Source organism: Manis pentadactyla, chromosome 14 (genome assembly GCF_030020395.1).
Source record: "Manis pentadactyla isolate mManPen7 chromosome 14, mManPen7.hap1, whole genome shotgun sequence".
Lineage (NCBI taxonomy): Eukaryota > Metazoa > Chordata > Mammalia > Pholidota > Manidae > Manis > Manis pentadactyla.
In genome coordinates this window covers 20,577,610-20,604,592 of record NC_080032.1, presented here as the reverse complement: position 1 = coordinate 20,604,592, position 26,983 = coordinate 20,577,610, and the positions used below count along the sequence as shown (strand labels likewise).

The window sequence follows — 26,983 nt, the reverse complement described above, 5'->3', positions numbered from 1 at the left end:
ATGGCTCAGCAACAATGCAGGTAAGATGTAGGTATAGCGAGAACACAGGGCAGATGCGGTAAACTATTCAGAGGGAAGGCTATAAGGGATTTCTTTGTACTCATCTTGCAAATTTTCTCAGTGCTTCAAATTATCTCAAAATAAATGTCTAAAAAATAATAAGTGAAGCATGGACTCTGGACTCAGGTAGTGCAGAGCTGGAACCTAGCCAAACAACTTACAAGCGGTGTGACCTTGGACGAATCTTACCACCTCTCTTGAGCCTCCATGTTCTTATCTAGAAAAGGAGCCTTGCGACCCCTGCCCAGCCCGCCTCTAGGTACTGCAGGAAAAAGTCAGATAAGGGCAAAGAAGACCCTGAAGGGGCAGGTAATAGTCAAGATTCTTCGGAGAAACATAACACATAGGGTGTATAGACCTCAATCCAGACCTAGGCAGAGATGTATGCTAAGGAATTGGCTGATGCTCTTCTGGAGGCTACCCAGTCCAAAATCTGCAGGGTAGGCTGGCGGACTAGTGGCCAGGGAGGCATTGATGGTGCAGCAGAGTTTAAAGGCATCTGGTGATGGAATTCTTTCTTCCTCAGAGGAGGTCAGTCTTTTTGCTATTGAGGCCTTCAACTGATTGGATGAGGCCCACCTACACTATGGGAACTATTCTGCTTTATGCAAGTCTCTGATTTAAATGTCAGTCCCATCTAAAAAGATGTAGACAGACATATGACCAAATATCTGGGTACCATGGCCCAACCATGTTGACATACAAAAGTAATTATAACAGCAGAGAAGGGCCCTGTTCTTCCCACACCTTAGGGGGGTTTGCCGTCTATTATTTATTATGCTACATAGAGGCAGTCGGTAGGAGCCTTCTGAGAGTTTTGTTTTCAACAGCTCTGGATGCAGGAAATGCGCCTCTGCCTCTCCTCTGGCCCGTGCACTCCTGGGCCTATTTTCTGGCCACGTTGGGTGGGTAAATGCTGGGTGAGGTCCTGCAGGTGTCACATGAGCTGTGGAGCTGAGCACACAGAAGCTCCCACTTGCTGACCATTCCAGCACCTGTTTGCCCAGTGACAGAACTAAAACCCGAGCCCGGCTCAGCCCGTGCCTTGCTGTGTGTCCCTGAGCAAGCCAATCCCCTCTCTGAGTCTCTTTTTCCTCACTGCTTTCATTGACTCTGAGCTCCAGGCCATTGGGAACAGGGCAAAAGGGAAATAGCCTGGGAAGCTGACCCATGTCCCCTGTAAAATGTTACCTGCTGAATGATGGTCCTGCTCTGAGCACTTTGCAGGTATTATTTTATCCCGACGTGAACCCTACGAGAAAGGTACTATTCTTATCTTCGTCTTACAGATGGGGAAATCAAGGCACATGCTGGGCAGCAGACAAAGTGCTCAAGGATATGCACCGAGCATGTGCCAAGCCCTCAGAATCAGGCTCCAGGGCTGTGTGTTGAATCATGAGCAGCTCACGCCCTCCCAGGAGCAGCTGGAAGGCTAAGGACCAGAATTGCAGGGCTGGGCACAACTCCAAGCCAAGGAAGCCAGCTGGCAATGCTCTGTGAGTTTCGATTTCCTGTCTCTCTCCACATGTGAGTTTTGTTTTCAGGCTCCCCACGTGAGAGCTGCTCGTTCTCCTCTGCCTCCCTCTCTGCCATTAGCTGTCACCTCAGCAGCCAGCAGAAGCCATGGGCAACTGGGAATCCCATCTGTATTCAGTGCCTCCTCAGAAACTGGGTGAGTTTGTCCAGAACTCCCTGAGACCCTTTGAAGATTGTCAGAAAAAGATCGACGAGACCGTGAACACCATCTGCGCTGTCCTGCAGGAAGCTGAGCAGTTCCCCCTGGTCATAAGTGTGGCTAAAGTGAGTACAGGGCTGGGGTCAGGACTTCTGGGAGCCAGGAGACTCCACGGCTCCCGAAAGGCAGAGTGACTTAATGCTGAGCACCTACTGTGTGCCTGGCCCTGGGCGCATCATTTTGCCTCACCACACTCAAGTAACAGGATGAGATGGTGTAGGGTTTAGAAGCACAGGCTGGGAAGCCAACTCTGCCCCTTACCACTGTGTGACCTGAGGCAGGTTGTTTGACCTCTCTGTGCTTCAGTCTCTGAATCCATAAAATGTGAGAGGAGTAAGACCCATCTCAAAGTGTTATGAGGCTTAACTATGTAATGTTCTTAGTCCAGGGGCTGGTACATAGTTAGTGCTCAAAAACTAGCTGTGATCACTCACTGCGATTGTTTCTGTCCTTCCCATACTGCAGAGTAGTGCTGAGGCTGGGTGAGTTTAACGAAACCACCCAAAGGCTGCTCTGTGGTTTCTCAACGGCAAGAGTGAGTGGCTCTCATCAGGTAGAAATGTTTCATGCTATGGGCACAAATCCCAGGGCTGACGCTGAAGATTCTGGGCCTTTGGAGAGGAAAGGGCCCTGGGAGGGTGCCGGGACCCTAGGGTCAGGTGGGTTAGGGATCCCCCTCTCCACCCCCATGGTCTCCAGCCAAGGCCACTGTGCTCTGACTGCTGCCCTACACACACGCACTAGCCCCAGCAGCAGAGGTGCCTGGGCACTCTAGATCTCCCTGCGGGGGCCCAGATGAGGAAACTGAGGCATGGGGAAGTTGTTTCACAGCTGGCAGCAGAGCTGGGATTTTAGCTCAGGTAAGGATGGGAACACATGCCCTTAACCACTATGCCATCCTGCCTCTGCTATTGTTAACTTTTTTCTCATGAAAATAAAACATACAAAAATAACGGTGCAGGGATCTAATCACACAGCCTGATGGATTGCCACAAACATACATGTGCAACCTACATCCAGATGGAGAACCGAAACATTTCCAGCCCCTAAGAGCCCCCAGGCCCCCTGTCCAGTCATTACCCCAACCCTCAACTACTCTCCTGACTTCTAACAGAAGATTTGTTTTGCTGGGTTTTAAAATTTGCATAAATGTAGGGTGATCAACCATCCCTGTTTGTCTAGGCCTGAGGGGTTTTCTGGGACCTGGACCTTCCCATGCTAAAACCGAGAAAGCCTCCAGTAAACCAGACAGGTTTAATGAAATCACGCACTGTGTGGCTTCAGTGTGTGGCTTCCTTGGCCCATCCTGCTTATGAAATTTATGTTGTCGTGTGCAGGCATTTCGCTGCTGTATAGTGTACCATTGTGTGAATACACATATCCGTCCATTTGATTGCTGATGGTCATCTGAGTTGCCTCCAGTTTGGGGCTATTAGGAAGACAACTGCTATGCACATCCTGATTCAGTTTTGGGGTGGACAAATGGACGCCTGCCGCTCAATTTTAAGGCTATGATGACAATTGTGTCTCTTGCTTGAGTTGACAAATACTACTGCCTCCTGAGGTACCCTGTGACCCCAAATATTCCAGGGTCTCACATCTGCTTCTCTGTTGCTGGCAGGGTGGCTCCTATGGCAGGAAAACGGTCTTAAGGGGCAACTCCGATGGTACCCTCGTTGTCTTCGCCAGTGACTTTGAACAATTCCAGGATCAGACAAAAAGCCCATCTGAAATCCTCCACAAAATCCGGGAGGTGCTGAGAGTCTGGCAGCTCATAACGGAGTTGGCAGCCCAGGTGGAGGTCCAGATGGTCAGTGGTACGCTCACCATCCAGCTGTCCACAAAGAGGCAGAGCATCACTTTCGAGGTGCTGCCTGCCTTCAATGCTCTGGGTGAGTGCTCCTGGGGGTGCGGGGCGTTCAGGTCTGGAGAGGCGTGTGGAGAGAGCAAAGCCAAAGAAAGGGGTGGCAGACGGCTATGTGGGTCCCCTGCACTGAGATGGGCAGATAGCCCTGGTGCTTTCCAAAGTGGGGGTTCCTTCCTACCCAGGGCTTACTCTCTCTAGAACTCTTCTACCCTCTCCTGACTGACTCCAGAGAAGATGTTCTGGACCCTGGAGTCTAAAGCAGAGCTTCTCAAACTATGATGTGGGCACAGATCACCAGGGAACCTTGTTCCAATGCAGGCTCTGATTTAGGAGATCCGGGGCGGGGCCCAGGATTTTGTATTTCTAACCAGCTCCGTGATGCTGCTTCTGGTCTGTGGGCCCCACTTGGGGATTTAGACTCGAATAAACGTTGGTTAGAGGAAGAAGATGGGGCAAACATCTGGGGGAGGTCAGCTGGTGCAAGCATGTGGAGTTCGCCTTCTGACCAGGTCAATATCAAGGCAAGGACTTTTCATGGGTGACCAGTGGGGTGAATGGATGGATGTTTGGATGGATGGGTAAAACTCAGCATAGTTACAGATTAGTCTCAAGCACGGGTACATATATAATCACAAATGTAAATGACAGAGCTGAAATTCAACCCCTTATTGAACAAACAGGAAAGGAAAGGAATGCCCTCAGGGTCACATAGCCAGTTACTGGGCAGAACTAGAATGAGAGCCCAGGTCTTCTGAGCCCCAGGCCAGGAGGCCTCTAAGGTGGAGACACACACATACCTTGATGACTCGCACTCACAGAAAGGTGACCTAGTTCAGAGAAAAATGTGCCAGTTTGGAAGGTAGGCAGCCCAGAGTTCTTATCCTGGTCCCATTACTTAACCACTTTTGTCAACTATAAGATCAGACTTGTAACACGTAGCTTGCAGGGCCTTCTGGACAATAAGGGTTGAGAGTACCTATGTCCCTGCCTCAAACAACGGCTGGAGTCAAGGTGATGAGATGCAATGCGACTCAGGATTCTCAGGAAATCCTACATTCTCTCCTCTTGTTCAGAGCAAGGTAGTTGGAGACCAGGCCAGAGTGCCCTCTGCTGGTTCACCCCATCACGCAAGGACAGTGTAAGGACCAAAAACATGCTCTTTGCACGTGGTATCCAGAAGCTGCCACCAGATGGTGGAAGAGCTGTACATTCTAAACTAACATCCTTTTCTAGAAGGACACAGTAATGGTTGCTTCCTGAGAAAAGTAGTAACCCACTGGGGAATTCTTAACTTAGTTTGTTTACAAAACATTAGCCCAACTAATCTGGTGTACTCTCCACGCCAGCTCCAGGCCAATTACCTTCCACTCTACGTCTCTTCCCAAAGCTCTGTACCACCACTGCTCTCTCCCCACGGTCTTTGACTCAAAGCACCACTCTTCTATAGACTTCCTGGCGTGTAAAGTAGCAGCTGATTGCACTGACCACATCAGAGTTTTGTGAGGCTTGCATATTCCACTGCACATGAAGGGCTTAAACTGTACCTGCACTAGAGGAAGTACTCACAGATGTCAGCTATGCTGTTACAGTCATTGACGAGGATGGAAGCTCTTTCCCTCAACCTCCTTTCATGCTCTGTGCCCAGAACCATACCCATCTCATGGTAGGAAGTCAGTAAATGCATGTCTGGGTGAATGAAAAGCACAAGCCAGCCACGTGTCGTTTGTACACGGAGGTGCTCAGCCAGCAAGAATGGAAACCCTTTCATTAAATTCTGTGACCTGTTGACATCTCTCCTGCTGCATTTGCTTCCTTGACTCACATCAGGGACTGGTTCTCAAACTCCAGTGGGTATCAGAATCACCCAGGAAACTTAGAAAAAAATACAGAGGCCTGAACTCTCTCCACTTAGGTATCAGATCCAAGCCCACCATGTGCACTGGCATGGGTGGTCCCAGCTTAGCTGTGCAGCAGGATTCTGCTAGGCACCCCAGTTTGGGAACCACTGCCCTGCCTCACCCCACCACACAGGGCCCAGCTCCGTGGAGCATGCGCCTGCCCATAACCTCCATCTCCAGCCTCCAGGGCCCTGCTTTACCTGGCCTGCCTCCTCAGAGTACTTGTACCCTTGATTCTCTGAAATAGAACGTTCACTGGATGGGCTCCGTAATAGCAGAATATATTGCATGTGATATAGAAACTTTATTTCTTCCAGCTCTGTGCCAACACCATGTTTTAAAGAAGCTGTCCTTTCCCTACTAATTTGGAAGTCCCCCTTTTATTATTTATGATTGTGCTTCCTGTCCCTCCATTTGGGTCTGCTGATCTGGTCTTAGGTCAGCACCATCCCATTTTCTCGATAGTCATTTTAGACTTCATGTCATCTAGCAAGGGAAGCCAGCTCATAGCTTTTATTACATACCCCAGTCCCCTTAAACATTAAGCAATTGATGTGTGCTATCAAACCACACTGGACCCTCATTGTTGACTCTCTGAGACCAGATTACATGAATACCGGAAATTCTGTTTCACAACAGGCTTCAGCGACAAGCCCAGCACCTGGACCTATTTAGAGCTCAAAAGAGCCTTGGATCAGACACACTCCAACCCCGGTGAGTTCTCCGTCTGCTTCACAGAACTCCAGCAGAAGTTTTTCAAAAACCACCCCAGAAAACTGAAGGATTTGATCCTCTTGGTAAAGTACTGGTATGAACAGGTAACTTTCAAATTGTTTATTTAGTGCTATCATCCATTTCCTTCCTACTGAGATTATTTACATCGAGTAAAGTAAAACTATCTTATGTATACAGCTCGGTACATTTTTATATCCCTTTAAGCAACATTCAGATCAAAACTGGACACATTCCTTCACCCCAGTCACTGCCTCAAGTCCCCTCCCAGTTAATACTCCCCCCAAGCAAACCACCATCGAACATTTGTCACCACAAATTAGCTTGGCTTGTTTTTGAACTTGTCAGTGGAATCATCTGCCTTCTTTTGCCCAACATTATGTCTGAGAGATTTGTGCGTGTTATTGGGCTGAGTGCTGGGTTTTCATTGTTTTGTAGTTGTGTTAATACACTATGCATTTATCCATTCTGTCGAAGGACATTTGAGTCTTTTCCAAAGTGAGGCTATTATGAATGAGGTTACTATAAATATTCCCCTACATGCCTTTTTGTGAATTTAAGCACTCATTTCTCTTGGGTAAATATGCACAAGTAGAACTGCTAGGTTATGAGGTATATGAATATGAACATGTATGTGTATGTGCATATACCTACACATGACATATTTGTATATATATGTGCATGTAATATACAAAGTATGAATAAAATGTTTATATTTTATAAATATATATATATAAGATATTTAGATTATATATATATATATTTTTAACTTTGGCAAATACTTTTAATAGCTTTCCCAAATGTTGTACTTAATTGCACTCCCATCAGCAATGTATTAGAGTTTCAGGTGCTCTACATCTTTGTCAACACTTGATACTGTCAGTCCATTGAATTTTAGGCATTATATCATATTAGTCACTGCTGGAAGGGCAGTGACTTCCTATAGACTTCTGGTTTCTTGATTTCAGACCCTTGGCATGGGAGGACCTGGGTTCCCAAGTTCACCATTGCCCCTTTCTTCTACAGTGCCAGGAAAAGCTGAAATATTCACCCCTGCCACCTGTGTATGCTCTGGAGCTGCTTACAGTCTATGCCTGGGAACAGGGTTGCAGAACAGAAGACTTTAATATAGTTGAAGGCATCAGGACTGTTCTGAGGCTAATCCTGCAGCAGGAGCAGCTGTGTGTCTATTGGGTCGTCAACTACAACTTTGAGAATGTGACCATCCGGAACATCCTGCTGAGCCAGCTCCGATCATCGAGGTATGAACTTGCCACGCTCCCCTCTTTACCTGTTCATCTGCAAGCCAGGCTGCCCTCCTGTAGAATAAGGTTCAGCCTGTCCTTGCCAGCCAAGGATGTGCCAAAAGAATGCCAGCAGCAGTGGGTGGGAGGCGAGGGGAGGACTGCCTGAAAGAGGGAATCCTGGCCAGTGTGCTTCACATACCAAAGGTCGTGACATTTTGTCTGCTAAGCAGACACTTGGGAGATGATTCCCTTTATAGAAGGATGGAGCTAAGAGAGATGAAGGGGTTGGCAGGAAGAGGAGATCATTTTATTATGTTATTAATGGAGCATCTCTGTAAAGCCAAGAACAGAGGACCAGAGTAGCTAGGTGTCTTCAGCAAAGCCCTTCAGCAATCAAGAGGAACCTCAGGACTTAGAATCCAAGTTACCAAATGCCCAGTCCAGGCCTTTCCCTCAAACTGATTTCTTCTCCCACAAGCAGCTCAAATGATTTTTTTTAAATCTAATGTGATGTTATAGGCCAGTAATCTTGGATCCAGTGGACCCAACCAATAATGTGAGCAAAGATAAGATGTGCTGGCAACTGCTAAAACAAGAAGCTCAAATCTGGTTGTCTTCCTCTGGTCTGAATGAGTCACCCGGACTATCCTGGAATGTTCTGGTGAGAGGGCTTTCCAAATATAGCTCATGGCATGCTGCAGGGTGGGCCTCCAGAAGCCAGGGTGCACCATGTGCTCGTTCCCTGGGATGGCCGCAACAAAGTGCCATGCCCCGATGGCATAAAACAACAGAAGTGGATTTTCTCACAGGTCTGGTGGCTAGAAGTCCAAGATCAAGGTGCTGGCAGGGCCATACTCCCTCTGAAGACTCTCTCTAGGGGAGGAGCCCCCCCTTGCCTCTTTCAGCCTCTGGTGGTAGCCAGCAGTCCTTGGCTTGCGGCAGCGTCATCCTAATCTCTGCCTCTGTTGTCACATGGCCTTCTTTCCTGAGTCTTCACGATGTCTTCCCTCCATGAGTGTCTGTCTCTGTCCTCTTATAAGGATACCAGTCACATTGGATTAGGACCCACCCTAATGCCCTCATCTTAACTTGATTATGGCACAAAGACCCTATGTCCAAATAAGATCACATTCACTGGCGCTAGGGACTTCAACATATCTTTTAGGGGGACACAATTCTACCCATAACATGCCATCAGAAGCCTTGCCTTCCATTAAAGTGATGGTGAAGTGCAAAATTAAACAAAGAGAAAGGTTGGGGGTGGGGGGCCACCAGCAGATGAGAATTCAATCCGTTTCTGCAAGAGAGAGAGCAGGCAAGAGGCGGTGGCATATAAAACGGAGCAGAGTGCGAGGGAAGTGGGTGGCAGTCAGCCCCGCAGATGCCAGGACCGCTCTGAGCTCCATTCAAGCAGGTGTGTTGGGCAGGAATGACAAGCGGGGCTGGAATCTGGAGCAAGGGGCTGGCTGTGAGACAGATGCGCTGGCCTTCCCTCCACATCTGCCAGAGGGAAAGCAAGTCGGCTGACGCCGAAGTGCCCTGCGCTACTCCCAGGGCTCATCAGAGCACAGCCCGAGGAGGACAGATTCTCAGGCAAGACACGGGGACCGACGTGACTTTTCTGAGGGTCACGGTAGGGAGGGGTGTGTGTAGCCAATGCACCATCTGAGGCCAGACACATCAACCAAATTCCACATTTCACAGACACAGGACTAACGTATATCCAGATTATGGGAGGTAGGGATATACATTTCAATTACACTGAAATCTGAGGGCCGATTGAGCAAAGACCTGGGATGCAGTGAAGCTGTAAATGAGCTATCAAATTCCTGGGCCTGGAAGTGAAGAGGCCTGTGGGGCGGGCAGGCCCTGAGTCCAGGAGGACCCTTAGGACGGCGCTGGATCCACCCGGGCTGTCCAGGATGATGCCCCATCTCCCAATCCTTAATTTGATCACATCAGCAAAGTCCCACTTCCATACAAGGGAACGCATTCACAGGTTCCAGGGCTTCGGATGTGGGCATTTGAAGGGGTGAGTGTGTCCCTGTCTACCCACCACAGCAGCAAGCACATGGCCTCTGTAGACAGGCCTGCAGGGGAGGTCACCTCTGAGCAGGTGGCAGGGAGCTGAGCAGAGTCTCAGGAGGGGGGTCACGGCCTGTGGTACGTGGGCAGCCCCCACCATCTGAGCTTTGCTCCTGAAGAGTAGAGGACTGTATGTCTGGGCATGTGTCACACCCCATTTAGAAATCAGAGTATGGTTTCTTCCCAGACAGGACCACATGTGCAGGGAAGGGAACAGGTCCCACCCTCCACAGTCCCAAATGATTAGAGAGCAGAGAACTGTCCTTTCTGACTGAACACGCAGCACCCCCATGCTGATCCCAGGCAGCCCTCTCCCCAGCATCCTCACAACCCTGGTGTAGAGGGTTGAATAGTGTCCCCAAACTCATGTCCACTAGGATGCTCAGAATGTGACCTTCTTTAGACATAGGGTCTTGGCAGGTGCCACTTAGTCACAATGAGGTCATCCTGGGTTAGCACGGGCCCTGAACGCAGTAACTGGTGTCCTTTTAAAAAGACACATGGAGACAGAAACACAGGGAGAAGGCCATGTGACAACAGAGGCAGTGATGGGAGGGACGGAGCCACAAGCCATGGGAGGCCAAGGGCTGCTCGAGTCACCGGGAGCAGGAACGTGCAGGAAGCCTCCCCCGTGGAGCCTTCAGAGGGAGCACAGCCCTGCTGCCGCCGTGATTTCAGACTTCCGGTCTCCAAACCATGGTTGTAATTTGCTACAGAGGCCCTGGGAAACCAGTGCACCCAGGCACAGTGTGGTTAAGAAAGGCTGATAGAACCTGGGAAAGGAGTGTGATCATCCGAGATCCGCAGCCTGCGGTAAAGGGGAAAATAAGGGACAGGGAAGCCGGAGATGCTGAAGAGCGCTGGCCCATAGTAGATGCTGCCATAGCTGGAAGTAGAAATTAGACACTAGGTTGGATCTGGGGCCATCATAAACCCATCTGGAGAAGGGTCACATCTCTCTTGGGGGGCAAGGAGCAACCGAGAGAGGTTTTGTTTGTGGGGGTCTTGTGCACCTCCCTAAATTCTCAGGTATGCTCTGGGGATCTGAATGCAAGAAGTGAAGGTGGCAACGGCCAGCAGGAGGACTGGAGGACAGGAGGGAGCGGTGGGGGGTGGGGTGGAGGGCCCAGACCAGAAGGGAACACGGCCAGGCAGCTCACAGCAGGCGCATCCCCCTCCACAGCCAGCACAGCTCTACACCACCCCTGGCCATCTTCTGGATAAGTTCATCAAGGACTTTCTCCAGCCCAACAAAATCTTCCTAGAGCAGATCGAGAGAGCTGTTAAAATCATCCGTACGTTCCTTCAACATAATTGCTTTCAACATTCGACTACGAAGATTCAGAAGATTGTCCAGGTAAGTGCTGGTCCTCCCCATGAGGGGTATTACTGGCAGGGAGCTAAGAAGCTGGGGAGCTCTGCCAGGCTGTGTCCCACCAGAGGCCTGGGGCAAAGCAGGAGGGAGGCAGGAGATGGGCGAAGAGGACGCGGGTGCTCAGTGCTGGGAGCCCGGGCCCCGCCCACCCCAGTATATTAGCAACTTCTGGTTGTGCGCTCCCTTCCGAGGGCTACTGGCTTCCTGGCTGGGTCTGGGCTTGTAGCTGCACCACTCAGACCTCTGCCTCTGTCTGCCCATCCTCTGTGTCTCCTCCCTTTCTCTTCTCTTCTGAGAACAATTGTCATTGGATTTAGGACCCACAGACCCCCAAATTAGTTACCTCTACGCAGACCCCTTTTCCAAATAAGTTCCCATTCACACGTTCCCAGCAGACGTATCTTTCGGGAGCCACCATTCAAATCACTGCAGATTCTAAGCTCTGTGTATACTGAACCACAAAGTGACCTCTTTCTTGCTTCAATGACCAGAGCCCGATTCGTCCTGCCAACCAAGCTAGAGATCCAGCAGCTTTGGCCATTCTTGTCCACGGCTCAAACGTCACAGACTGACACACTGCCCTTCATCTGTTGGCCTCCCTCCAGACCATTGTGTGCCCCTGGTCACAAGGAGGCAGGGAGGAAAATGCTGACTTGTGTGCAAGGACAGAGGTGTGTGTGTGTGTGTGTGTGTGTGTGTGTGTGTGTGTAATGCTGACTTGTGTGCAAGGACAGGTGTGTGTGTATGTGTGTGTAATGCTGACTTGTGTGCAAGGACAGGTGTGTGTGTGTGTGTGTGTGTGTGTGCGTGCATGCGCGCGCGCGCTGAGATGGTCTGGGAACCAGTAGCAATATCCCATGGGTGTTGAGCAAAGTCTCACTGAGATTAATTGGAGTGAAAACAAGGCAAATTCATGGTCAATGTTAGAATTGTCAGACCACCCGTTTCCTTCCTAAGACCCCCATTAATGACAGTAAATAAATAAGAAAAGGTATGATGACACACTGAAGAAGAAAATGGGAAGAGAACCCTTGGCGGAAAACAGGTTGCTTTTTATCTCCTGAAGTTGGTTGCAAGCTGGAAAGGGTTGTCTGCTGGGGGGACTGGAAAGGCGCCCCCCCTGGGGAACATGAGGAGGGGTGTGTGGCCGGGGAGGAGCCAGTGAAGGCCAGGCCAGCAGGCCAGCTGTGTGACTAGAGGGGGCTGGGATGGGGATTAGCTGAGCACCTGTATATAGGACACAGAACACCCTCCCCTCGCCCCGAGCCCATGCAGCCAGGCATTTACTACTATGGGTAAAATAAACATTTGCTCTACAGAAATCGAGGAGCCTCCTGGGGGCAACCAGGACAACAGATGTGAGGGTTGGTGCTCAGAGCAAAGCCCAGCACACAGTGACATTCGGATGGTCCTCTGGTGGCAGCTGCCTCCCCCCCGCTAGCCCCCAAAGAAGCCCATTAGCCAAGGAGCTCAGCCTACAGGCAGAGCCCCCCAAAAGAAACAGAATGAGCCTGAAGCCTGCCTAGGCTGCCTCGTGCAGGAGTTGCCCAACCAGGGCCAGCGAGCTATGAATGGTTTTGACATTTTCAAGGAGTTGGAGAAGGGGAAGAGGAGCAAGGAGGAGGGAGGACATGGAGAAGCAGACGTGGCAGAAACAAACACAGCCCACAAAGGCTAAAATGTTTACCACCTGACCCTTTTCAGAAAGTTCGCCAACCCCTGTACCTAAGCCTGAATACCCAGCTATCCAACTATGAATGTGACATACCTAACTATGAATACCCAGACTATCATCCAGTGAGCCCTGGACTGCAAGAGGGAATGGACGAATCATGGACTAGATGGGAGCGTCCAACGTGACTGCATCCACTTTGATTTATTTCAGGTCCCCAGGACTCAAAGCTCAATACTCTTTAGGAGAAATGTGTAGGAATTGGCTTGAGAAGTGGGTAATCTGTAACTAACACCTCAGTAACAACTGAGTAACAACTCAGTTACAACAGCTTGTGTGTAAACAAGCCCATCAGGGGCGTGAGATAACCACCTTTGGGTCCATATGATTTTGTTGGTTTGACTTGGGACGCAGCCCTAACTGGACCCTAACTTGGAAGTATGTCATTAATCAGCCCAATGTGTGCCAGCCGACGGGGGTCAGGGGCTCGTGGTCTAGAAAATACTGTATCTCAGCTTGCCTCACCTCCCTAGGGAGGGTCAACCGCCAAGGGCACAGCTCTGAAGAACGGCTCCGACGCTGACCTCGTCGTGTTCCCCAACTGGCTGAATAGCTACACCTCCCAAAAAAACGAGAGATCCAGAGTCATCAGGGAAATCCATAAACAGCTGGAAGCCTGTCAGCAGAAGCTGGACTTGGAAGTGAAGTTTGAGATTTCAAAATGGAAGGCCCCCAGGGTGCTGAGTTTCTCACTGAAATCCAAAGTACTCAACGAAAGCATTGACTTTGATGTCCTGCCTGCCTTTAATGTGTTAGGTAAGACCCCGCAGGCCTTAGCATCTGGAGGAGGGAGACAGATTCCAGTGGTGGTGGAAGGGCAGGAGGGGAAGCCAAGTGACTTAGTAATGGGCTGCGGGTCTGGTGTCCCCAGCAGGTGGCATTAATCATGGCAGCAACGCCTTACGCCTGCATACATGTTCTTCCTCATTTCTCATTTATGTATTCCAAAGATGCCCAGGACCCATACATATCTTACACTCCCATGGGATCGTTCACCCTATTTATCAAAGAATGGGGTGCACAGGAGTTCTGTACACATTTACAAATAAAATGCCTCCAGTACCCAGTGAAGGAAAGTAAAGAGCAGACTGTGGGGAGAATTCTGACACAAGGACAGGAAATCTGGGCATTCACCTTCAATCTTAGGCAGAAATCTCCTTTAGAAATTCAGCTCATGAGTGACAGATACATAATGGTATATTAAGAGAAATCACGGCTAGTTTAGGCATTACCCAAATCCAAATCAAGAAGACTCCAGTACCTTCTCTCTGAATGGTTCTTAGCATCTCTAGAAAGAAAATAACAGTATAGATTGGGGGTTGGCTAATTTTTTTTTTTGGTAAAAGGCAAATAACAAATGGTTTCTTCTTTGAGGACTATATGACATGTGTTACAACTGTTCAACCCTGCCACTGTAGAAAGCAGCAGAGACAATACCTTAACAAACAGGCAGGGCAGTGTTCCAACAATTTTATTTACAAAAACAAGAAGTGGGCTGCATTTAGCCTGAGGGCCGTAATTAGTAAATTCCCAATCAGCTTTACAGGTCTTTCTGTGATCATGGGAATATTCTATTTCTCTGCTCTGTTACCTATTGAGAGCTTGAAATGTGGTAGTGTGACTAAATTTTTTATTTTATTTCCCTTTATTAATTTGAATGCAAAAAGCCACTTTGGCTGGTGGCTACCATATGGGACAGTGCAAATCTAGATAATACTTAAATAATACCACCTATACTCATCCAGACCATACAATTAAAAAAAAAATCTCATTACTCTGGAGATGGGCCCAATATCTTAGACACTGGCAATCCAAACACACTAATAGAGTTTAAAGTAATTTCCCAGGATTATTTGTCAAAGATGTTTTAAAACCTTACTGTCTATACATATTAAGGTGTAACGTAAATATCTCCCCATACTAGGCCACAAGAATTCCCACACTGCCCCCAGCCCCAGTGTCTATTCTGAGCTCATCGATCTGTATAGCTCCTCAGATGCCCTGGGGGGAGAGTTTTCTACCTGCTTCACGGAGCTGCAGCGCAACTTTGTTATTTCCCGGCCCACGAAACTCAAGGACTTAATTCGCCTGATGAAGCACTGGTACAGACAGGTATGACAGGCCTTATTCCAGCCCTCTGGTTATTGTTTTACCAGTGACCATTAACTGTCACCATTAAACTGGCAAGTCAAGGACTCTGTGTGCCCATGTTCTCCCATGCTGGGGGCTGAGCCACTCTAGGGCATCTGCCCAATCCTTAATCCCGAGTGTCTATAGGTTTCCCATCACTAACCTCATGAGGCTGGGTCAGGCATAGAGCACCTCCTACCATCCAAGCTGCTGCATGTGGTTTATTTTGCCTTTGCTCTGACACCCGGTGAATCTGCAGGAATCCAAGCTCTCCTGCCTACAAGGGACAGACAGAGCTGGATTTGCATGCCTGTAAATCACCAGCATGGCTCACCTGCAGCTCAGTGTCCCTAATTAACAGACACAGATGCATCTCTGGGAAGGCAGGTCAAGGCTACAGGTGAGACCAGGGACTGCATTTTCTAGATCTGTTTGCTTCCATCAACTGTCTTACACACAGGGTAGTTTCTGCATATTTTCATGGCAGCAAACATCTGGCACAATACCAGTTCTTTCCCGAGTGGTCTCCTTTCTGTGTCCAGCTCCCTGAAGCCTGAGCTGGAGGCTGAGCCCTGTGGTTTCCATCCCAGAAAAATCAGAGAAATGGCTTGACACTCAGCCCCTGGGCACTGCAGGGCTCAGTGTTACCATGTGACCTTGAGAAGCCACTTCACTCCCCAAGCCTCCATCTTCGTCTAAGACAGCCATCCATGCCAGCTTATAGGGTTGCAGAGGATTAGAAATGGCATAGGTAAAACAGCCCCACAATTAGCACATGGTGGATTTTTGTTAAATGGTGGCTATAGTATAACTCTAGGAAGTCATATATGGCTTCCTAGCAACATGCATGTGCTGCGTATGAGCTGCTGATTGAGTCCCTGCAGACGTGCACTGCTCAGACCTCCACCAGCCGACCAGCCCCACCAGCATGGCACCTCGTGGGCCAGTGGTCCTGCTGCAGCACCAGCAGTCAGGAATGCGCTGTCTCTGCAGCTCTCAGGGGGCTGGTGGAGCCTCCTTCCTCTAACCAGTATCGTCTGATGTTCCCACTCTCCCTTCAGTGTGAAAGGAAATTCAAGCAGAAGGGGAATCTACCCCCAAAGTACGCCCTGGAGCTGCTCACCATCTACGCCTGGGAGCAGGGCAGCGGCACCACGAATTTTAACACCGCTGAAGGTTTCCGTACGGTCCTGGAGTTGATCACAAAATACCAGCAGCTCTGCATCTTCTGGACAGTCAATTACAACTTGGAGGATGAGACAATAAGGAACTTCCTACTGACCCAGATCCAGAGAACCAGGTGCCTCCCACCCAGCCCCTCCTTTTCTCCATCTGCTTCCCTCCAACGTAATTCCAGCAACCCGGCTTCACTTCTCTGGGGTCGTGATTCATTATTCTCATGGGAACCTTTTTGGGAGGTGGGCGGTACCCAGCAGTCCCCCACGGTCTCCAGCGCCACCATCCTCGGGAAGCAGGAGACAATACCATCCAGAAGAAGACGACGCAGATGCTGCGTCCGTGACTTGCCTTCATCTTTCTCTGTCGCAAGGGAAAGCACGAATTCATTAGCAGGCCTACGAGACACGCAGGTTGGAAGCGTGTCCCTGAGAAACGATGCCAGCATTCACGGCTGATATCCTGCAGGGTTTTCTATCAGGTCAGGTTTTCTCTGCCCTCTCAGGCCTGCATCCCGCCAAGCCTGTGTAGTCTCCAAGAAAGGCGAGGAATCTTAGTGTACCTGCTCAGCACCACCAGCAGGGGGCAGAAGCAAGGGACACAAAGGAAGGAGGCGAAAGGAGGCTTGATGAGGAAGAGGGAGAAGTGGGTTGCCTCCCATGGGGGTGGACTGCTTGACATTAGAGTGGGTTAAATTAGATATCATATTTCAGTTGGTCTAGCATGGAGATGTTTATATTTTGCATTCATATGTATAATAGTCATATATAACTATTTTATATATATGTATAAAATAGCTTTCAAAACATTTTTTTATACTATTCACTTGCTTTTTTTAAAATTAGGTATCATTCATATACAACCTTATGCTCAGGTTTCACATGAGCAACATTGTGGTTACTACATTCCCCCCTATTATCAAGTCCCCACCACACACCCCATTACAGTCACTGTCCATCAGCGTAGTAAGATGCTATAGAATCACTACTTGTCTTCTCTGTTGTACTGCTTTCCCCGTGCACCCCCCCACATCATGCGTGCTAATTGTAATGCGCCCTTTTCCCCCTTATCCCTCCCTTCCCACCCACCCTCCCCAGTTCCTTTCCCCAACTGTTAGTCCATTCTTGGGTTCTGTGAGTCTGCTGCTGTTTTGTTCTTATGGTCCACATAGGAGTGAAATCATTTGGTACTTGTCTTTCTCCACCTGGCTTATTTCAAGGACACTGTTTTATTGCTGAGGGTAGAAAGGCCCTCCGGTGTCTAAAAAAGTGTCTCTTTAATGCCTCTAACCCTCATTTAGGCCTGTGATCTTGGACCCAGCCGAACCTACTGGTGACGTGGGTGGAGGGGACCGCTGGTGTTGGCATCTTCTAGCAAAAGAAGCTACCGAATGGATGTCCTCTCTGTGCTTCAAAGATGGGACTGGAGAACCTGTTCAAGCATGGAAAGTGCCAGTAAGAATAATCTAAAGGAAGTGCCATCTGGAGTTGGCCCCGTGCCAGGCTTAAATCAAAGCGCTCCTCCCACTGTAGCAACTTAGAATTCACTCAGCTGCAAATCACAGATAGCCCCACTCAGCAGCTTAAACAACTGATTTTTTTCTTTCCATTACAAGACATCCCAAGGCAGGCAATCCAGGACCCACGCAATAGCTCCCTCGTGCTTTCTCCCACCATTGTTCCCACCGTAGTGCTATTGACATTCAGGGTGGATAGTTCCTTTAGTTGGGGCTCTCCTGGGCAGTGTAGGCCCACCAGAGGCCAGGAGCACCCCCAGCATGACAACCAATTTCTCTAGACATTGCCAAACGTCCCCGGGGACACAGTCACCCCCAGCTCTTTCTGGCTCTGTCCTCTTTAGTTGTTGATTTTAGTCCCCAGAGCACTGTACCTCCAGGTGGTGGGTTCATGGTCAAGGCAGGAAGAAGAAGGGGGAAGATACCTCCCCAGGGGCTCTTCTTAGCAGCCTCCTCCAGCAAATTCACTCACATTTCATCGCCCAGAATGGTCACGTGGCGGCTACCTGTAACTTCAGAGTGGCTCCAGAGAGGCAGGTGAGGATGAGTAGATGGGAGGTAGGTTGGCCAACCAAGAACATCTGCCACACCTGTCCAAACCTCCACCTCCTACCACAATACCTGCCACTAGGTGGGCTTGGCTCCCTCAACAAGTTCTTTCTAAGCACAGTTTCTCAGCCTCGGCAGCTATTGACATTCTGGCCAGATAATTCTTTGCTGTGGAGGCTGTACCCTGCGTTAGAGGATGTTTGACCAAGTCCCAAGGCTCTTCCCACGAGAGGCCACCCAGTAGTGACAGTCAGAAATATCTCAAGGCATTGCCTCTGACCCACAGGGAGCAAAATCATCCCTGGCTGAGACCCTGTTCTCGAGGACACCCCACCCACTCTGGACTCAGTTTTAGTCATCAAAATCTCCATTACCAACAAGTACCAAAAATGTGTCCCTGGTAATGGTTACCCTCTCAGATACATTTTTTTTTCCTCTTTTTTTTTTTTGAGAGGGCATCTCTCATATTTATTGATCAGATGGTTGTTAACAACAATACAATTCTGTATAGGGGACTCAATGCTCAATATACAATCATTAATCCACCCCAAGCCTAATTCTCATCAGTCTCCAATCTTCTGAAGCATAACGAACAAGTTCTTACATGGTGAACAAGTTCTTACATAGTGAATAAGTTCTTACATGGTGAACAGTGCAAGGGCAGTCATCACAGAAACTTTCAGTTTTGATCACACATTATGAACTATAAACAGGTCAAATATGAATATTCGTTTGATTTTTATACTTGATTTATATGTGAATCCCACATTTCTCCCTTATTATTATTATTATTATTATTATTATTATTTTTAAATAAAATGCTGAAGTGGTAGGTAGGTGCAAGATAAAGGTAGAAAACATAGTTTAGTGCTGTAAGAGGGCAAATGTAGATGATCAGGTGTGTGCCTGTAGACTAAGTATTAATCCAAGCTAGACAAGGGCAATAAAACATCCACGAATGCAGAAGATTTCTCTCAGAACAGGGGGGGTGAGGGTCTAAGCCTCATCTCTGTTGATCCCCAATTTCTCACCTGATGGCCCCCCTGCTACTGTGCCTGTCTTAGGTTGTTCCTCCCTTGAGGAATCTTACCCGTCTCTGGCTAACCAGTCATTTTCCAGGGCCATACAGGGAAATGTAAAGTTGGTAAGTGAGAGAGAAGCCTTATTGTTTGAAAAAGTTAGCTTTTTACTTCTTTGCAGATTTATGCCCTGTGGCTTTTATGCCCAGTATTTGTCTTGAAGTATCTTTACCACTTGGAAGAATTATGATACTCGGTAAATTCGATATGAGGCACGAATTCTATTTAAGGGTTGTAATTAGGAAGGAAGAAGAAAAGCTATAGGAGTAGCAGACGGAAGAAAACCTGGGAAGATTAATTATTTCTTTGACATATCTTCTTGTAGAGTAACTTCAGCATGTATAGGTTTTAAGCTACTACCTAAATTGCACACACACATTAACATAATAGGAGTATAGTTACATAACCAAAGCATACCTGTAATTACCAGCCATCTCCAGTGAAACCAAGAAAACCAGTTAGGCACCCTAGGCATTTGTGAAAACTTATCTATGATATGGTGGATATTCCTGACTCTTTTTAACCAATAGTTTTACCTGCTTAGCTTCAACTGTTTATGCTTGCACAAATATTTCTTTCTAGACAGTGCAGACACCAGGAAGTTGTGGAGCTGGGATGTATCCTGTTACCCAGGAGATGTTCTCATTCAGAATTTGTAGAACCTTGGAATAATAATGCTAGAAGAAACCGCTAAATGTTATCTGGCAGTTGCTTTTAAAGAATCAGTTCACTGCTTAAGAGTGACCCAGATACGGCCTTCTCTTGACCATCCCCACCACTCCTTCCTTCCTTTCTTCTTCGGCTCCTCTTGAAATGAAGACCACCGAGTCCTTCCGAAAGTCTCTCCTTGCTGAACTGTTGCTCTCCAAGTGACCTACCTTATCAAAAATACCTGCTCTCATGCAGCCTTATGTACCCTGTATGTCTGTGGTCACTCTGTATTTTTCCAATGAGCTCCTTCCCTTTCCTTCAAGGCACAGAAGAGAGACCTCTCTGGATTCCCAAAGTGAAGCCCTTTACCAGCCCCAGGGGCTCTCACACTCCGCTGCCCCACCCACACCCTGTCTGTTTCTCCCCATATGCACAAGCCCATCTGCCTCTGCAGACCTGAAGGTCTCCTAAACCAGTCATGACCCAACCTCTCCTTAGACCTTCAAATTCTTGGATTATAACTGTTTCCTGGTATTTATATTAGCCTGTTGTCTTTTCTGTCTGAGCCTACCTTTTTTCCCCCACCCATGAATGTCCTTTTGCCAGGTCTAAAGGTTTTATCCTCTGGCATTAGCTTCAGAGATACTCGAATGTCTAAGGTTTTAACCTCTACTTATATATCTACTGATATATGTACTTACATATCTACTGAGAGTTTTATTACTGATGCATATGCCAGCAGTCATATAATAAAGAACGTATCTGGTCTTTATCCCCAGTTCATGGCCCAGAGCTCCAAAACCCTTGGAAATTCCTGATAGGAATACCTTTTGTATTCTTAAGCAGCCCCCTCCAACCACCTTGCATTTATGCCAGTGAGGTTTGGGCCGTTAGGTAGTTTAAGTCCATGCCAGAAATGCCAAGCCCTTGATTAGAGGGGTGAAACTTTCAGCCCCATTTCCCACCCTCTCAAGGGGAGAGGGGCTAGAGATTGAGTTCGAGCACACGGCCAATGATTTAATCAATCGTGCCTTTATAATAAAACTCCAAGAAAAACTCTGGACTGCAGGGCTTGGGGAGCTTCCTGGTTGGTGAACATACCCATGTGCTGGGAAGAGGGCATATCCTAACTCCGTGGGGATGGGAGTGTCTGTGCTTGGGGCCCCTCCAGCCCTTGCCCCCTATGTGTCTCTTCATCTGGCTCTTCCTTGGTATCCTTTGTAATAAAATGGTGATTGACATATAGTGCTTTTCTGAATTCTGTGGGTCATTCTAGTGAATTATTGAACCTGAAGGGGGGTCATGGGAACCCCTGCATTTGTAGCCAAGTCAGACAGAAGTATGAGTAGTCTGAGGCCCCCACCTGCAGCTGGCATCTGAAGGGGAGGCAGCCTCGCTGGAATTTGGCCCTTTCACGTGTGGCATCTGCGCTAACTCCGGGCAGTGTCAGAACTGAACTGAACTGAACTGAAGTGAATTGAATTCATTGAATTGATTGATTGAATTCATTGAATTGAACTGAATTGAATTGAATCGAATCGAAGGACACCACTAGTGCCTGGAATGCAGTGCTGCTGGAACACACCACTACTCTTGTCTAGAACAAGGGTAAAAGAATAGCTCTGACTGGAGGTTGAAGACGGAAAGAATGACCATTCTAAGTTCATGTCTACATAGTCTACAACTAGGTACCAGACCCTTCTAGATGCCTGCACTTGCACTAAACACATAGTTGAGAAACTATAAGACGCTGCCCCATCCTCATCGGGCTGAAGGTGTACCCACAGGAGCTAGAACACATAGCCCTAAATCCCTTAAATAAAAATGAATGGCAGCTTAACAACCACGTGCTAAGTGATGTGTACATAATGGACTAAGATCAGTAAGAATAAAGTGAGCAACTCAAGGCACCCGAAGGTCAGGAAGGAACCATTTTGGTCTGTTTCGTCAATGTCTCCTCAGCATTCAGTAGACAAATAAGTTTCTTAAGAGCAGAGATAAGAAAGAGTTCACACTGATCAAGAAACATGTGGTCCTTGATCACCACTGGAAATAATTAGGGCACCAACACATTTTTCAGAAAACTGATAACCAACAGCAATATAGGAAATAACTAAACACGGCTTTCTTGTACAAACTATTTCAGGACAAACAGTATAAGAGATAATGAAAAAATATTTTTTACAGAATCTATTTTCACATATATTGAAAGGATGACAAATTAGAAACATCACCATTTGCAACCTCTGGTCGAATAAATGTCAGGCAGAGATGCACTCATTAGATGAAGTGCTGGTGGAGAACTCTCTAGTATTGGGGTGCAGACTGTCACCTCCTAAATCTGCAGATTAATCAAAGCACCAGTAGGAAGAGACACCCAGAAGTAGTGTGTCTGCTGGTGGGAGGCAGTAGGGAGCGTACAGCACAATTCATTAGGTGTTTTTAAGCAAATCAAGAAAGAAAAAAAAAAAAAGGAGTTGAGTTAGCAAATTCCTGACAAAATGTGTAGGCCAGACAGACCTCATAGGAAAAGAACATTGAAGAAAGGAGAGACACAAGGACAGAAATGTGGAAGAATGTGTGTTCTTAAAACCACAAAAGGGAAATGATCCAAGATTCCAAGATACACAATGATCCAATGATCCACAAAAGAGGAATATAGCAAAAGAGTCCGGTTAAGTAGAGTTAAAGGTCAAGGTCTGAGGCCCACAGTCAACTCTCGGTTACCCCGGCAACGAGGTCCCCACTTGCAGGAAAGGAAGGAAGCAATGATTAGAAATGGGGCTGCATGGGGCAAGCGGCCCATGGCCCAGGAGGAGTTTGGAAACAGCTTGAGTGGCAGACCACAAATGAGGCCACGAAGAGGGAGAATTTGTGGATCACACGATTATCTGGAGCCCACATCATTCTGGAGGGTTTCATCTGCTCTGGCCTCAGGCATCTCCAGCTGAGTCTGGCCAAATCTGAGTGGTAAAATGTTAACAATTCCTTGGTTCTATTTCTTGGCATCAGGGCCTGGAGTGAATCTCAGACAAGGAAAAGGCCCCAAAAACTCTCTCTCCTGGGGGCGCACTGTGTGAGCTGGCCTGGGTGGGGTATAGACCTGGAGGGAAGAAGTCAGCAAGGGACCCCAGTAACCTAACCCAAACAAGAGGGTCCCATCTGAGCACCAGTGATGCCCAGCATGCATGCCTTGGATGGAGTTCCTCGAAGAGGTGCCACATCCCAGCCATTATCCCTCCATTGCAGGGCCAGGCTGGGAATTGCAAGGGAGAAATTCTCGTGTTCTGAGGGATGAGGCTCCGGCTCACAGAGCTGGAAGTCGTCACCAGGAGAAAGGCTCAGGTATTTGGGGGCAGGAGGGTAGGTCAGGAGAAAAACCTTTCCCCAAGGGTTGGCCATGGTGATGGCCAGAACAGTGGGAGAACGAGGTAGACAGCAGGCGACCACTGTGAGCTCTGGCAGCAGGAGGAAAAAAAATGTCCCTAAGCCCCCAGGAGACTGGAGAAGCAAGAGGGGGCAGGCAAATAATAGCCCTAAAGATGTCCATGTCCTACCCCTGGAGCCTGTGAATCCACCACCTGACCTGGCAAAAGGGACTTTGCCGCTGTGATCAAGTCGAGGGTCTTGAGGTGGGGAGAAGATTCTGGATTACCAAGGGGGAGCCACTGTTACCACATGAGCCCTTTAAAAGCAACGAGCCCTTCCCACGTGAAATTGGAGAGATTTGGCAGAAGAGGAGGCCAGAGAAGGCCTGGGCTGCTGGCTTGACGCAGTTTGTCATGAACAGGGAATGTGAGTGACCTCTGGAGGCTTAAGAATGACACCCACCCCCCGACCCCTGACAGCTGGTGAGGAAACGGGGCTCAGTACTGCGATTAATCAGCTCGAACTGGGGCTCTGCCAATAACCTCCCCAGAGCCTCCACTAGGAACGCAGTGAGGCCAACACCTTGATTTTGGCCTTGTGGGACGCAGCACAGAGAAGCCAGCCGGGTCCATAGGGTGTCCGACGTACACCCCCGTGAGATAGTGAACTTGCATTGTTTGAAGCCACTGAATTTGAGTAATTTGTTTTGACAGCATCTGTCACAAAGGGACGGTGGCGGTAAGCCGCTCCGGGACCGGGCCTGCTGGGAAATCAGCCTCCCCCTCCAGGAGCGCCGTCGTTCCGCGCCTGCCCCCATCTGAGCCCAGGGAAGGCTCTCCCCACGGGGCAGGGAAACCGCTTTTCTCCTCCCCCCCAGAACTCCCAGCACCACAGCGGCGGTTGAGGGCCCATGTCTAGGATTCTCCACCAGCCTACATTTCATTTCGGTTCTGATACCGCCTACCCAGAATCAGGCGGACCCCTCAAATGAAGGGCTCTGCCCCTACCTCCATTTCAAAGCCCGTCCAAGTCCAGGCCCCCAGTACCTCCAAACAACAGGTTATAAAGTGCGGGTTCCACAACCCCCTCCTCAGATTCAAAATTTTGCTAGAATGGCACACAGAGCTCAGGAAAGCCATTCACTTACTAGGTCAGCAGTGTGTCACGAAAGGCTGCGCTCAGGGACAGCCGGAGGGCCCTGTCTGTGCGCTGGGGGAGGGCTGGGAGGAAGAGGTGGGGGAGGGGGAGTTCTCGGCCTCTCGGCTTCTCGGCTCTCCCTATTTCCCCTGCTTCCTCCATTCCCATCATTAAAGGAAAAGACTGGTTTTCTAACAATTTCATGTATAATTTCACTCTGGGCATGTCACTCACCGTGACAGGTAGTTTCAGTTTCCCGGGCTGCCGGGGTCTGTTCCCCGAGAGCTACGTCTGCCCTGCTCACAGCCTCATCCTTCCCTCTCGTTCCGTCTCCCCCCACCCCCACCTCCCTCCTGGTCCGCCTGCTGCCTGATCTGCTCCTGCGCTCCTTGCCCTCTGCAGCCTGGCTCTGCTGCCCATCTTGTAGCAATAGAATGAAATGCGCCTGAGCAGGAAGCGGGGAAAGTCCAGCCACCGCGACTGAGTAGGGGAGGTTCATTTTGAATCATGATCCCTACAGTAAAGCACCTTTAAGCAATCTGTTAATTCCACGTACAGTTCATTAACTACTCACTGGGAATAAAGAAGGAAAAACTGGCTAATGGCTCGAAAACAACTTTTTCTTCTAATTCAATTGCCCACACAGCTAGGGGCACAGCACAGACTCTAGGGACATAATCCACTACGGTATTTCTGAAATCACCCTAAGCTGTATATTCAAGGAACAAGTCTTTCCACTTACCTGGGATTTGGGCATGAGGGATGCAGGTCTTGCAGTTCTGCAGGCTTTCTAGCTCCGAACAATTCCCTTTTAACACGCTTGTGCAGGAGAGCCTACAAAATAAATGGAGCTGTGTTCACCGATCAGGAGACTTAACATTGATAAGATGGAAATGCCACCTGAAGTGAGACACAAATACAGTGCACAATACCCATCAAAATCCCCATGGCATTTGTTAGAGGAATGGAAAAAGTCATATGGAATTTCGAGGGACCCAGGGCAGCCCAAACAATCTTTGAAAAAAAGAACAAAGTTGGAGGACTCATTTGCTGATTTCAAAACTGGGCATAAAGCTTCAGTAAATCAAAATAGTACAGCATTTACATAAGAAAAGACATATAGACAGACCAATGGAACAGAACTGAGAACCCGGATGTAAACCCTCACATCAAGAAACTGGAGCCCTTCTATGTTGCTGGTGGGACCATAAAATGGTGCAGCCATTGTGGAAAGAGTTTGGCAGTTCCTCAAAAAGTTCTACACAGAATTTCCATATGACTCAGCAATTGCACTCCTAGACATATACTCAAAAGAACTGAAAACAGGCACTCAGACAGATTCTTGGATAGGAATATTCATAGCAGCATTATTCATGCTAGCCAAAAGACGAAGACAGCCCAAGTGTCCATTAACAGATGAACGGACACAAACTGTGGTCCCTCCACACCATGGAATATTATTCAAGCAGAAAAAGAATGAAGCGCTGACACACCCCACATCATCAATGGACCTTTGAAACATCATGCTAAGTCAAAGAAGTCAGACACATGAAATAGTGGAATTATTGCTGAATGGGTAGAGAGTTTATGTCTGGGATGATGCTGAGTTTTAGAAATAGAGGTGATGGTTAGTTACACAGCACTGTGCATGTAGTTAAGAGTCAATGTAGTCAATGTACACTTAAAAACAGTTAAAACGGTGAATCATATGTCATACATATTTTACCACAATAAAAAATAATAATAGTATATAAATGGAACTGGAAAAATACTTCAATTAATTCACTTAAAATAAGAACCATTTAACATGTCATACATTATGTTCCAGTTAATTGCTAACTTTTCAAACAGACAAAATCAAGTTCTCTTCTCTTTTTTTCCAATAAAATTGTATCTTTCACTCAGAAACAGCCCAGTCTGAGCACACATCCACATCTAAGTGTTAGGCCTGGAGGGATGTTTGAATAGACTAATTTCATAAGGGCACTGGTGAATGCCTTTATATCTAGACATCTTTTGTTTCTCTAAGATCATAAAAATATGGAAAACTAAAGATACCCTGGACTCAAATGAATAGTCACCTTAGCACCGTTAGCAGTAGACAGGAAAAACTCCATAATTTGCAGAATTATGTGCAAAATGAAAATGCAAGACCCCTGTCTTGCCAATGGCTTTCAGCCCCGTACAAGTTCACTATGGATTCAATGTGACCAAAGAAATGACAGTAAAATGCTCCTGGGGAAAGGGCCACACCCAACTTTATTTCCATGGTGGCAGGTCAATCACTAGAATCCCACCCACTCAGAGCGAGTCTGCATGCAGCAAGCTGGTCTCTACCTCTGGGCCTCTCCACACACGCAGCCGTCTCAGTCTCTGTCCTCAACGCTGCCACCACTTCAGCCTCTGCTCTGCTCTCCTGTAGCCCTGCAGCCGTGCCTCCATGTCGTGCAGAGCACTGGGTGGTGCTCTTTATATAGAGTCAATAACAATGCATTGCCCACACGTGTGTAGTGAGCTAGCCAACCAGGGCCAGGTGAGAATCCTGGCCACAGGAACTTTCATTTTATCCACAATCCCCAACTGAGCTGGATACCCAACATCCTTCCCACCTGCACAAATTACTCCACAGGATTCAGTGCTTGCCT

The 26,983-nt window shown here is 48.2% G+C and overlaps 2 protein-coding genes across 4 annotated transcripts in view; one reads left to right on the top strand and one right to left on the bottom strand.

Moving 5' to 3' along the window:
- Positions 1-26,983, bottom strand: part of LOC118934118 (uncharacterized protein KIAA1671-like) — a 271,613-nt gene that overhangs the window by 19,409 nt on the left and 225,221 nt on the right. The window lies entirely within an intron of this gene.
- OAS2 (2'-5'-oligoadenylate synthetase 2) lies at positions 1,574-21,077 on the top strand. 2 transcript variants are annotated; one of them, XM_057491730.1, is made up of 11 exons: positions 1,574-1,732; positions 3,417-3,687; positions 6,200-6,378; positions 7,319-7,554; positions 8,059-8,200; positions 10,808-10,981; positions 13,205-13,487; positions 14,656-14,843; positions 15,923-16,161; positions 17,338-17,491; positions 19,764-21,077. In XM_057491730.1, exons 2-11 carry the CDS (start codon positions 3,603-3,605, stop codon positions 19,851-19,853), a joined length of 1,770 nt encoding a protein of 589 aa, XP_057347713.1. In that variant the 5' UTR covers positions 1,574-1,732; positions 3,417-3,602; the 3' UTR covers positions 19,854-21,077. The 2 variants fall into 2 exon arrangements, with proteins under 2 accessions (XP_057347713.1, XP_036785080.2); XM_036929185.2 differs by having other exon boundaries at positions 1,605-1,860.